The sequence below is a fragment of the Anabrus simplex genome, chromosome 13 (genome assembly GCF_040414725.1).
Source record: "Anabrus simplex isolate iqAnaSimp1 chromosome 13, ASM4041472v1, whole genome shotgun sequence".
NCBI lineage: Eukaryota > Metazoa > Arthropoda > Insecta > Orthoptera > Tettigoniidae > Anabrus > Anabrus simplex.
In genome coordinates this window covers 50,166,399-50,179,932 of record NC_090277.1, presented here as the reverse complement: position 1 = coordinate 50,179,932, position 13,534 = coordinate 50,166,399, and the positions used below count along the sequence as shown (strand labels likewise).

At 40.4% G+C, this 13,534-nt stretch overlaps 1 protein-coding gene across 1 annotated transcript in view; it reads left to right on the top strand.

Annotated features, from left to right (window-relative positions):
* LOC136884791 (neurobeachin-like protein 1) overlaps window positions 1-13,534 on the top strand; it is a 128,465-nt gene that overhangs the window by 58,670 nt on the left and 56,261 nt on the right. The window contains exons 6-8 of the mRNA XM_068230034.1: window positions 2,613-2,726; window positions 2,819-2,971; window positions 7,256-7,457. Coding sequence (XP_068086135.1) covers window positions 2,613-2,726; window positions 2,819-2,971; window positions 7,256-7,457 — 469 coding nt within the window. The remainder of the gene's footprint in view (window positions 1-2,612; window positions 2,727-2,818; window positions 2,972-7,255; window positions 7,458-13,534) is intronic.

Here is a 13,534-nt window from a genome sequence, read left to right as displayed (position 1 = left end):
CTAGTGAAATGACGTATGGCTTTTAATGCCGCGAGTGTCCGAGGACAAGTTCGGCTCGCCAGATGCAGGTCTTTTTGATTTGACATCCATAGGCGACCTGCGCTTCAGATGAGGATGAAAATGATGATGAAGACGACACCTACACCCAGCCCCCGTGTCAGCGAAATTAACCAATTATGGTTAAAATTACCGACCCTGCCGGGAATCGAACCCGGGACCCTTGTAACCAAAGGCCAGCACGCTAACCATTTAACCATGGAGCCGGACGGCTAGCTAGTGACTGCTACTAATTGCCAAACTACTCCAGAGATGGCAGCACGAGCATTGAACTATTGTTGATTGTTGATGTCTTTCGTGGGGTTGGAATGCGGAACAAACAGCCACATACGTCAAGAGTGCGGTGCAAGGTGGAACTACTACCGGTACTACTCAAATGTTTTCATTCCTCCCCTGAAGGAGAGAGGCGGGCCTCTTAGACGGTGACGCCGTCTCTCAGGCCGGGAGATTTGTTACGTGAAGGAGATGCTAGGAGAAGGCGAGGGGGTTGGCGGCCGTGGCCTATACTAGGAAATGTCCCGGCATTCGCCTTAGTACAGGAGAATGGAAAACCACGGAAAACCATTCTCAGGACAGCCGACGGTTGAGGCTAGCCGTGAGGTCCAGCCCTGTCCCGTCTTCCGAATGCAGAGACGTAGAGCCACGGTAGAGCCGTGGCCACCCCTCCTCTGCTCGGTTGGCCGGTCAGAGTGCAGAGTTGTTGGACCACGGACCAGCCGTGGCCACTTATGGACAGAGACCCACTCTGCATCTACCGACGAAGGTGAAATCCTGTAATACTGTATTTGCTGCAAGTTACCGCGTGCGGCCAGGATTCATTTGCTATTTCGTGAAATACTGGAGTACTTGCTTTTGAGTGGTTCTTTTCTTGTGCTATAAATGATAATATATGACAAGTGTGTGTTGCAGTAATATAAATGATTCAGCTTCGTGTCCTTGTAGTGTAAATATCAAACAAAGAAAATGCGAGAATGATGCGATTCTGAAATGACATCATACCGATCAGAGAGTAGTTCAACAGGCATGAACGTAGGAGCGCCAGGTTTTACGCGTTTCTGCCACGCAATTCGAATTGAATTCTAAACATTGTGTAATCGAACAATTGTTAAGAGAGCCATTTAGTATACTTTCTTTTACGGAGAAAAGGAGAATTATAAATGAAGGACAGCTGCGTCCAACTGTGAATGTAACTACACAACTTAAGTCGTGGTTCGTCATTTTAACACAAATATTTATGAAACAGACTATTGGATTAGTGGATGAGAGATCTTAAATACACTTTTCTGTTGGCCTTGTTTGTTGTTTTCTGTTGAAAAATGTGTTCGGAATGACGGTCTCGTTTGCTTTGATGGTTGATTTTTTTTTTTTTTTTTTTTTTTCAGTTACATCCCCTAAACCAGAAGTCAGAAGTTGCCACCGTTCAGTATTTATACAGAATGCAGCACCCAACAATCGAAGGGGGAAAAAGTCGTCATATAAACATTGATCGCAAACCCAGTATCTTCGGAGTTATGCTCCGTTACCACTACTATGATCACGATGTTCCAATAATTTACGGAGGGTCGTACGCAACAGAGCACGGAAATATGTCGCAAACCTACTAGCGTGTTGTGGTATGGTTTTATCATGATGGCGCCGACCTACCTTACCTTGTATGGAGGTTCCTCAGCTGCTTAAAAGTGGGCGTCCCTCGATGCAATACCAACCTGAAGAAATGGGGATCCTTCCAGCAAACACAGACACCTCATGTGAATGTGGTGCTGAACAAGACCCAAGCCACCTACTTATCTGTTCCCTCCTGAACAACCCATGCACATCACAAGATATTTTTAGAGCAAACAACAAGGCCGTTGCTGTTGCAGATTTTTGGGAAATGCTGACCGGACACGGAAATATGTGATTGAATCGTGGGATTAGGCAACACCTAACACGGGTCTTCCATCAGCGATGGTTTGATCGGGGAGGGGCAGTACCTTGGCCTACCCGTTCGCCTGACCTTGACCCTTTAGACTTTTGGCTTTGGGAACATGTGAAGATCTATGCGGTCCGCGAAAATGATGTGGATTCACTACGAGAACGCCTTCTTATTGCCTGTGATGAAATCTGGAAACAGCCAGAGTTGTTCCAACGAATGCGTGATTCTATGCGACGTAGGGTGGAAGGCTGCATTTCAGTGGATGGTGGTCACATCGAGCACATGTTGTGAAGAGTACGTGAAAGACATGGTGATCATTGATGGTAGTAGTAGCGGACCATAACTCCGAAGATAATGAGTTTGCGACCAATGTTTATAGGAGCTTCTTTTTCCTTCGTTTGTTGCATGCTGACTCCTCCGTAAGTATTGGAACCTTTCTCAAGGACAGCCTGTATATTTCCTTGTGAACTTTCGTATCATTTCAGTTCCATGTGAAAAAAAATCTTAATGATTTTAAGACGAACGATCTGTGGAGTACGTAAATACTGATAACTTTTTGAGTTAGCTCAGCTACTGTTATGTTGTACTTTTCCCATCACTAAATGCATTGCCTAATACCTTTTCTTAATCTTTGTTACAGTTCTCTCTGTCAAGACTGCGAGAGGTCCACCTTCGAAGATATAACTTGAGAAGAAGTGCTTTGGAGTTCTTTCTAACAGATCAGACCAATTATTTCCTCAACTTCACCACCAAGGTAAGTTAGACAGACATTTTGCCAATAGTGCGCATGGGATTTAACATTACTGGATTCCATTCGCTATCATGATTTCTGTTATTGTCTGACAGACCCGCAACAAAGTCTTCTCCAGAATTCTGAGCTTACGTCCACCAAACCTGTTCTCATACAGCAGTCGATCTCCGGCGGAATTGCTGCGAGCGTCTGGTCTCACTCGCAAATGGGTCCACAGAGAAATTACCAATTTTGATTATCTCATGCAGGTATGTTTCAGTACTGACTTTTCTTCTCATTTACGAGTACATCTTCTAATCAGTGTTTCCAACTTAGGTGATTTTCAGGTTGATTCTCGCTTATTTCAAGACCTTACAGCCGGAAAATATCATTTCAGCCAACAGTCAAATAGTTGGTCGACCGGGCGAGTTGGCCGTACGGTTAGGGGCGCGCGGCTGTGAGCTTGCATCCGGGAGATAACGGGTTCGAATCCCACTGTCGGCAGCCCTGAAGATGGTTTTCTCTGGTTTCCCGTTTTTACACCAGGCAAACGCTGGGGCTGTACCTTAATTAAGGTCACGGCCGCATCCTTCCAACTCCTAGGCCTTTCTTATCCCATCGTCGCCATAAGACCTATCTGTGTCGGTGCGACGTAAAGCCACTTGCAAAAAAAAAATAGTTGGCCAATTGATGAAATATATCGGTTCAGCATAATTTTATAACCAACCATTAATGAAGACCAATTCCAATTAAATATTGTAGTTGGTCTTACATTGCCCCTCTTTGTAAAATATTTCCACACCATATTATCCACGGTGTCCACTCCATCCATTGCCTCATAGTAATACACAAGAACTACCAACGATGGGGGGGGGGGAGTCTTCTGTGCCCACCAAAATAAAACTGTTAATGTTTTTACTCGAATTAAAAGTTTAAAAATGTAATTATATAATTAGGTAACCGGTTTCAAAAGAGACAATAATTTTCCCTAGAGTAAACGTGGGAGAAAACCATGATTAAGCCATAAACAATTGAACTGTTGGGCACAAAATAGCTCCACCCCCTTCGATTGGTACTGCTAGAGTGAACCCTCGCAAAATGCACGAGAAAACCCTTTTACGACACATCTTCCGAAATGACAAATATGAAAGGTTATGAACTAATGAGGTCAAATTGGCGGGTTCGAACCCAGTTCTGTCTCGCGGTATCTGAAGGTGCTGGAATGCCCCAGCCTCGTGTCGGTAGATTTACCAGCTTGTAAAAGAATAGACCTACCTGCGGGACAAAAGTGAGGCAACTCGGCGTCTCGGAAAATCGTAAACGTAGTTAATATAACCAATTATATTATTGAACTAATGAGGCCATTTCAGTCATTCTAGAAGTTAAAATTATACCAGACTTATACATTAATTTTAATTTTAACATTAGCATCTAAATAACAGATAGAGAAGATAGAAAATAATAGAATCGATATGGGGATGAAAAGAGAAGTAAGTGTATAAAGTGGGAGAGGTGGTGACAGTAATGGGTATTTCTTAGTAAATTCACAAATCTTTCTTATTTCACTTCAATGCTACTTCTCTCGTGGGAAGTGGTTGCCCATATTGGGGTCATCTCACTGTAGTTGCGGGCTTGGCCATTTAACTGTCATGTCTCAGCTGTCAAAAACGGCTCTGTAGAAGGTGACCCCGTGGTGTAGGGGTAGCGTGCCTGTCTCTTACCCGGAGGCCCCGGGTTCGATTCCCAGCCAGGTCAGAGATTTTTACCTGGACCTGAGGGTTGGTTCGAGGTTCACTCAGCCTACGTGATTAGAACTGAGGAGCTATCTGACGGTGAAATAGCGGCCCCTGTCTTGAAAGCCAAGAATAACGGCCGAGAGGATTCGTCGTGCTGACCACACGACACCTCGTAATCTGCAGGCCTTCAAGGGCTGTAGTGCCATGCGGGGGGAGGGAGGGGGGCAGGTTTAGAAGGTAGATTGCTTTCTCGTACATGTTGGTGTTACGTCACCCTTTTCCTACCACGAACTAGTTTTGTACGGTTTTGGAGACGCCAAGGTGCGGGAATTTTGTCCTACAGGAGTTATTCTACATGCCAGTAAATCTACTGACATGAGACTGATGTATTTGAGCACCTTCAAATACCATTGGACTGAAGCAGTCGATCAAATCGTGAGGCCACACACAGGCCAGTCATGACCTCTATCAATCAATCAATCAATACTGATCTGCATTTAGGGCAGTCGCCCAGGTGGCAGATTCCCTATCTGTTGCTTTCCTAGCCTTTTCCGAAATGATTTCAAAGAAACTGGAAATTTATTGAACATCTCCCTTGGTAAGTTATTCCAATCCCTAACTCCCCTTCCTATAAATGAATATTTGCCCCAGTTTGTCCTCTTGAATTCCAACTTTATCTTCATATCGTGATCTTTCCTACTTTTATAAACGCCATTCAAACCTATTCGTCTACTAATGTCATTCCACGCCATCTCTCCGCTGACAGCTCGGAACATACCACTTAGTCGAGCAGCTCTTCTTCTTTCTCTCAATTCTTCCCAACCCAAACATTGCAACATTTTTGTAACGCTACTCTTTTGTCGGAAATCACCCAGAACAAATCGAGCTGCTTTTCTTTGGATTTTTTCCAGTTCTTGAATCAGGTAATCCTGGTGAGGGTCCCATACACTGGAACCATACTCTAGTTGGGGTCTTACCAGAGACTTACATGCACTCTCCTTTACATCCTTACTACAACCCCTAAACACCCTCATAACCATGTGTAGAGATCGGTACCCTTTATTTACAATCCCTCTAGTCCTCATTTGTAATATCTGAAGCCTTCTCTTCTGAGTTTTGATTCAGTTTATTTATAACTGATAGGTTCTTCACTCTGCTGAAACTAACTTTGAGTAATAAATTCATAAACTACCTGAAAAAGAAAACCTGTGGTAACAGTATTATACTTGAAAAATAAACAACTTAAATACAGGAAGTTGTTCCTAAATAAATGGAAATATATATAAAAAAAGATATTTTAAAAAACAACTCTAGTTCTCAGTCGAACATGCTCCACATAGTAAACCATGCAGACAGGGAATTAATTATTCAGATATGACACTAAAGAGCGGCATCAGTCGACAAGCCATAATTTCGTGGTCCTAACGAAGATATTATGTATCTAAAAGCAAGCACAAAATAATGTATTTCTCGGAATCCAAGACGACCCTGAATGCAAGACGACCCCCATTCTTTTTTCTTCAAAAAAATTAAATGAGGTTTAAAAAGTGCTTTGTAAAATCATATGAATGCCTTTCTTGTACAGTACGCATTTTTAGACTATCTTTGTCTTCACGCCAACGCCGAACATTGGCTTTAGTTATGCCGCATTTTTTTGCGGCAGCACAATTATTCTTTATTTCAGTGGGTTTAATAACCATTAGCTGAAAATTGACATCATGATATCGAAGAGAACCCCTTGAAAATTTGCCGGTAATACGTATTCCACGCCACTCTACAATACGACGATCCATCAGGAAAACATTCCTGCTGTCTATAAAACTGTTACTTTTCCTCAGCGTCAGGTACAACCGGCTGCCGCTACACGTACGTCTCGCTTGCCGGATTCGGCCGACTTCAGCGGCTAGCGATGTACGGTATAGGCCTAATCACGAACATTGAATGTCAACGAATGAATTTATTGTACCTTGGTATGGCCATTCCCCCCTCGCGTTTTTCGAACACATGTCTCACAATTTCATCTTCGACTTCTTTAAAGCGTCCTTTTTGCGGGCCCTGAATGCATATACTGTACATATTTTTTTTTTTTTTTTTTTGTTCAGTAGGCGTTTTTAAGCTTTCTTTGTCTTCACGCTAACGCCGAATATTGGCTTTAGTTAGACCTCTGCCGTATTTTCTTGCTGCTGCACAATTACTCTACATGTCTGAGTGTTTAATAACCATTAACTTAAAATTAACATCATATTATCGACGAGAGCCCGTTGAAAATTTGCCGGCAATACCTGTTTCACATATCTCTATAATACGACGATCCATCACGAAAATATTCCTGCTGTCTATGAAACTTAATTTTACTACGCGTCAGGTAGGCTACAGTAGACGCGTTATAACTCTGCCACTAAGTAGCCATAGCCTTTCTACGTATTCGAAGGCTCGCATGTTTTGATGCCATTCTGGAGATTTGAGAAAGGTTTTTGTAGAGGCTAATAGAATGACGTCATTCTCACTTCGCTATTTCCCGAGATCCAGTGATGTTACACAGAGGCACCGTACAACCTGTTGCCGCGGCTAGTGATGTATAATAAAGAGTCGGCCGTTGATTGTCAACGAGTTTTGTGTGTGCCGGGTGGAGGTGGGGGAAGCGTGGTTACCGCGGTAGCTGCCAGTGTAGCTCATTACCGTTAGGTCACGAATGCAAGCCTACCCTTTAATTTTCACATGAGATTCTGAAAAAACCGTCGTCTTGGATTTGGAGAATTTAATCTAGAGAGTTATGTATTTTTGACACAATAATTAAAACTGTAATTACTTTTTCAGCTAAACACTTTGGCAGGCCGAACTTACAACGACCTGTCCCAGTATCCAGTTTTCCCCTGGATTATTGCAGACTACACATCAGAGACTCTAGATCTTGAAAATCCGAACTCCTTCAGAGACCTGTCAAAACCTATCGGAGTTGTCAATCCTAAAAACATTCCAGAAGTTAAAGCAAAGTATGACAGCTTCGAGGATCCTTCAGGTGAGTGAAATTTTATGCTTCAAATAGTGTTCATGTATAACCCTCTAGCAAGCGTGCTTTTCTTTGTTGCACGAGCGGGTGGGCGTTGTACTTTGTGCCACATTTCCTCCCCGAATGTTAATACCGGGAAACGTAGTCGGAAACTCTTTTATTACAACCAGTGGTCTCACACAAACTCGTACAATGAGTAACAAATAATTAACGCAAGTTATGCCACAATATGAATGGAATTTGCACGCAAAATGTCCAGTAGATACACACAAATTCTTACAAATGATTTACAAACAATGAATACGAGTTATGGCACATTTTGAACTGTTTTTGCATGTGAAATGTCCAGGGGATACACAGACTCTTAAAAATGAGTTACAAAATTGTCAATGCAGGTTATGACACAACTTGAATCTGCCATCTTTGAAATACCTCTGCTTGGACCCATTACATTAGAAACAATATAGGACCTATGTATGTTGTATGTTTGAGTGTTCAATCCGAAGGCTGATTTGATCCTCCATAGCTCCACCAACAGCTGTCATAGATTGCCTAAGCAGCACTGAAGAGGCATACTAGGGAAATGCGGAGTACGGTAGTTCCCTTTTGCTTTCGTCACCGAATCAGCAGTTGCTATTACGTATCAGTTTGCCAAGCCCACTGAAATGCATGCAGCAACTGACCCAATGAGCAACATTTTCACACTATTCATAACAGGGACTGACTGCATAATGAATGGCATTACTAGCATTGCTCATACTTCAGTCACTTTCATTTTGTCAAAGCCAAGGATAAGACTGAGACATGTCAATGAAAGTAACAAAATTGCTCTAGCCCATGCCAGAAGACATAGTGCACTGTAAACACTAGGTCTCACCAGCAAAGGCATAAATTTAGGAGAATGCAACTCTTGTAACCACACCCGGGCGACTGGAGTGGGACATTGATGGTGATGATGATGATGATGATGATGATGCAACTCTTGTATACATTTTGCTTCTGAGAGATGAATGACTGACACAAAGATAGGATTAAGCATTCGTAAAACATATAATGATGTACATCTCGCAAAATAGAAATCGGCGGAAGTTAAGAGCGGGTCCTGGTTGGGCTCCCTTCTCCTTCACATGCCAAAATACTTTGCCAAGGACTGTCACTCGAGAACAGGGGGCAGTTGCCCTCCCCACTTTGTGGAGAAAAATTAAATTTTTAATCCATTTTAGCTGCCTAAACTAGGAACTATATAGAAAAAGCAATTTATGTAAACCCTGTTGTCACCTAATCCTTTCCTTTAATTTCTTTAATTAGTAAAAACAAAAAATACTTAGCAGAAATATGCACAAAATGTCATTTGTGGCAGCTAACAGATTTGTACACTGCCATAGCATGTAATAATACTTTATTAACGGTAATACCATGTAACGGAGACTGTGCAGCAACGTGCAGAATGTGCTGTGGGGAAGGGTAGCTGGGGTATATTTTTGCCAAGGTCATGGATACAGATATGATTCACCTGCTTGCTGAGTGCATTCGTCAGTCTGGCACTCTCACTCTGTAAATGTGTCTGTGCAATTCTATCCAGCGTCTGTTACTTTGTTTACTGTCTACTCAGATACTAAATAGCTCTTTAAATGTACTTCTACTTAATTGTAACACATGTGTAATTACATAAAATCAGCTTCATGGTCCGTATCGCACTTTAACAGATTCACAACTAAGTATTTTTTTATTTTCCATCTTGTCGATACATTAATTGCTTAAGGAAACTTATTGGTTAAAAGTGGTACATGTTTCGTATATTAATTATTAACATCTTCAGTCACTTAACACTATTTAGATGAAATATTCATATATTGACAAAAGTATCAATGCTTGAGAGGAAGTGTTCTTAAAATTAACATAAGAAAATTAAATGATAACATTAAAAACAAAATACTCAAGAGAAAATATATAAATTCTTTCTACAATTGAAAGCAGTTGTCAAGGAAACACTTGTACAGTAGTCCATAGAGAATATGTCCTAATGAATATTCTTTTCTTAGTAAGTTCATGAAAAAAAGGCCAATTCATAAATTAAAAATTATAAATTTATAAGTAATTGTCGAAATGAAGAAATCTAGATTTCATAATGTGGCTCCTATTACTACTGCAGATGAAAATATTACTAAAATTCCTAGTTGTCAATTCTTTTTAAACCTGCTTTTCTCTTGAACAGGATCACTACTACACAAGACCGTAAAAAAGACAGGAGATACTGTTCAAGAGCATGTCAAACAGTATAGATACTTTCTTATCTATACGATGTTAATGTTATACGAAACATGTACCACTTTAACCAATAAGTTGCCTTAAGCAATTAATGTTTCGACAAGGTGGAAAATAAAAAAAATACTTAGTTGTGAACATGTGTAATTGTTGAAAGTTTATTGCATAGTATTGAATCACTCTTTAAAAACATATTATTACCGCACTTAAGTTGGTAGACTGTTAACCTTTACTCTCTGTCAAAATTTATTCAGAGAGCACCATTTTGTAGCTGGCTTTTTTATTTTTTTAATGTGTACCCTTCCCTCTCTGCTCCGCTATTTCGCTGCCGCCAGACCTGGGTACTTTTTGTTGTCTATACGTTTTTGTGCCCCCCACCACGTCTAATTCCCAATCTCCACTACTGCTCAAGAATAGGACCTTTCAGTCATTCTCATTATGCCAGTAGTGAATGAACCAGGGTGCATTATCATCGTCCTACGAGGATGGAGGGCCGCCTACTACTACCACTTGATCATGACCACCTGTGACTCTCAACACATTTATTCAATGTACACTAATTGATTGTGGATTTCTCACATGACTTTCCCTTTCCTCATCTCTATTCTGAACACATCATCTGTGATTTAATCTACCAACCTCACCTTTATTATTCTTCTGCATTTCAGAAGCTCCTGTTCTCTCTCTCTCTTTCTCTTACTGCAGTTGTTATTGTCCATGTTTCCCTTCCATATACAAAAATCCTGAGGATCAAACATATCTGTACTTGAGTTGAGCAAATTATTTTTCTTACCTAAGACCTTCCTTGATAGATTTTCTCTTTCTACAGTGGTAGTGGTGATTATTGTTTTAAGGTGAAGTATAAATTGGCAACCATCCTCTATTAACACCAATCAGAGGGGGAAATGGAAGCAGTCCGACAATTGGAAGAATGAAGATATCGGCAAAAGAAAGACAAGGGCCATGAAGGGCACAAAAATGAAAGACTCCCTAGGCCTCGAATGCTCTAATACCATCAGGGTTGGAAAAGAACATGAGTTGACCATGGGAGATCGGATAAGATAGATGAAAGTGAGGAGCCTGGCACAAGTAAATGGAAGCAATGCCAGGACTTAGCTAAGGGCCCCGTAGTGCCAACCCACGCTCCCAAGTTAAGAGCCTCTGGGCCCCTCTCTTTATACTGGTAAAAGTTTTTATTTCATACCCTGATAGGGTACAGCAGACTTCCAAAAGGGTTACGCCCAGGTCAAGGAGATCTGAAGCGGTGCTTTGAGGTCCAGAGAAGGTGAGGGAGTGGTGTCCGTGGCCTATAAAAGGATCTGTCCCAGCATTTGCCCAGTGACAGCCGGCGGTGGGGACCAGACCCTCCACCTCCCGAATGCAGAACTGCCAGGCTACTAAATCTAGCCGCTGTTTGCTTCTCGGGATGTACTATAAGTTCGGTTCACACCAGTTCCTGATTGCCACTGTTGTTTTGTAAAAGATACCAGAAAATACAGAACACATGTAAATCTTACAAATTATCCTTCGTTCCCACTTCATGGATAGAAGTAACCAGGTGGAAATATCATCCATTGTGTTTTAATTCTATGTATAAGTTAAAATTTTCCTTTAGGTACTATTAGTTTTAAGAGAAGTTAAGATGCATACATTATTGCTTTGAAAACAGGTAATTTAACTTGCCAGTGGTATGAGTCCCTTGCATGTAAACAGTCTTAAATGGGAGATGCCAATCACTTCATTCCAAAAGCATTCTCAAAGATCTAGATCTTTAAAAATGTAGTAGGATTTTATATTTTAATGAGGAATCCTCACTCTGTTTATAACATGTTAATCGATCGTCTTTATTCTACTGAAACTAAACATTGTTCTCCTTATCATCGAGTTTTTACCGACACATCGGAATACTGTATGTCAATACAGCACCATCAAGTCATGAAGGACTCTAATACCAATTTTATTGAATCATCTCATGTGTACAATTTTTAAATTTCATTTTAACAGTATTCAAGTGTTATGCTCAGAACATTCCAGCACATTCTTCACCATTTTAACTGACGCATTCGGCAGTCCAAATTATTTTAATGTGTTTTCTTGTCTTTGTCCTTTGTGCTTGATCTTAAAAACTTTTCGGCTGATGATGTCTACAAGATAGATGAAACATGTTACATTATATTTTTTTTAAATGTTATTTAAATAATTAAATAAGAAAACTTTTAGTATTGTAAAGGTGGAACATTTGACCATACCTTTAACGTATACGTACGACTATACGGGCTTTATAATGGAATTCATTTTATGCAACATCTATATAGGTGGGGATGAAGAGGAGGAAGAATAGATTAAACCTGGGACTGTACATATGTGTTTCAGGGACACTAACTGTACTCCAGGACAATGAGTATCCCACAAAGTAACCCCGTATTTTACATATTCAGACTTACGATTTATTTTAAAATCACATAAAATCAGTGAAATTGATTATTTTCAATATATGAATATATATTTGCAAATTAGACCAGCACTCTAATTCCTGGTAATGACCAAGTTCGATAGCTGCAGTCGCTTAAGTGCAGCCAGTATCCTGTATTCGGGAGATAGTAGGTTCGAACCCCACTGTCGGCAGCTCTGAAGATGGTTTCTGTGGTTTCCCATTTTCACACCAGGCAAATGCTGGGGCTGTACCTTAATTAAGGCCACAGCCGCTTCCTTTCCACTCCTAGCCCTTCCCTGTCCCATCGTCGCCATAAGACCTATCTGTGTCGGTGCGACGTAAAGCCCCTAGCAAAAAAAAAAAATTCTTCTGCCAACATGAAAATAAGTTCATCTGAAGCAAGAAGGAAAATATATATTCTATCACATCATCTTCTTCAACAACATTTATTTCCATCATCATCTAGAGCATCGACAAAATCATCAAGGATATCAGTTCAGACCTACTGTATAGGATTCTAGTAAAATCTGTTCACCACTTCCAAGGCAATCAATTTCAAACATTCTTAACAGAAAGGTACATGTTAAAAAAGTATGAAAAACCAAACTGGCTACAAATAAATAAAGTTTCATTATCCACACACCAGGGAACTGTATGACCCAAACGTATGTTTTGATATACAAGCAGTCGTCACTCGTTAGAATTAATACACGAGCTCAGAGAGTACAAAGGTCAAAGGAAAGGCATGGAGGTAGGAGACTATAGGGGTTGTGAACACCAAATTACTACAAATTAAAAATTCTCTGCGGCACTCGATGCCCTGGTGTACAGTTCTAGGGTTAATGAGTAAAAGTTATGGAAGCCTATCTTTTAATCTTAATCATATGACTATGTATTTACGTATTTTAATATTTTAGCCAACATAGGACTACTTTAGTCAGGTTTGTGGAGGTTTTTCGTCTTTTTGTCAGCCCAATATTGTTTCATCTTTTCTGAACGTAATTTTCTTTCTGCTTCTGGAATCACTCTTCCTATTCTGTACCTGTTGATTTTCGTCTGTAGTCTAGTGTGTTTATCTTTCAATATCTTTAGTGTATTTGTTTTGTATGAAAGATCTTGTATTGTAATATGTAACTCTCTCATGTCTTCTTTAAATTCTGTGATCCATCTAACTCTTACTCTTCCATAGTTTTTCTACTGGTTCTATTTTCTGGTGACTGTATTATGCACTAAGAATGTTCTTTTTTTTTTTTTTTTTTTGCTAGTCACAGGTTCTATTTCTCTATAAACTGTCTCATTGGAAGTTAGTCTCCAGTCTCCGTGCATTTGATCATTCTTATTTAAACAGGCTGTCACTATACTCCTTTCTAATTTGAGTACTCTATCT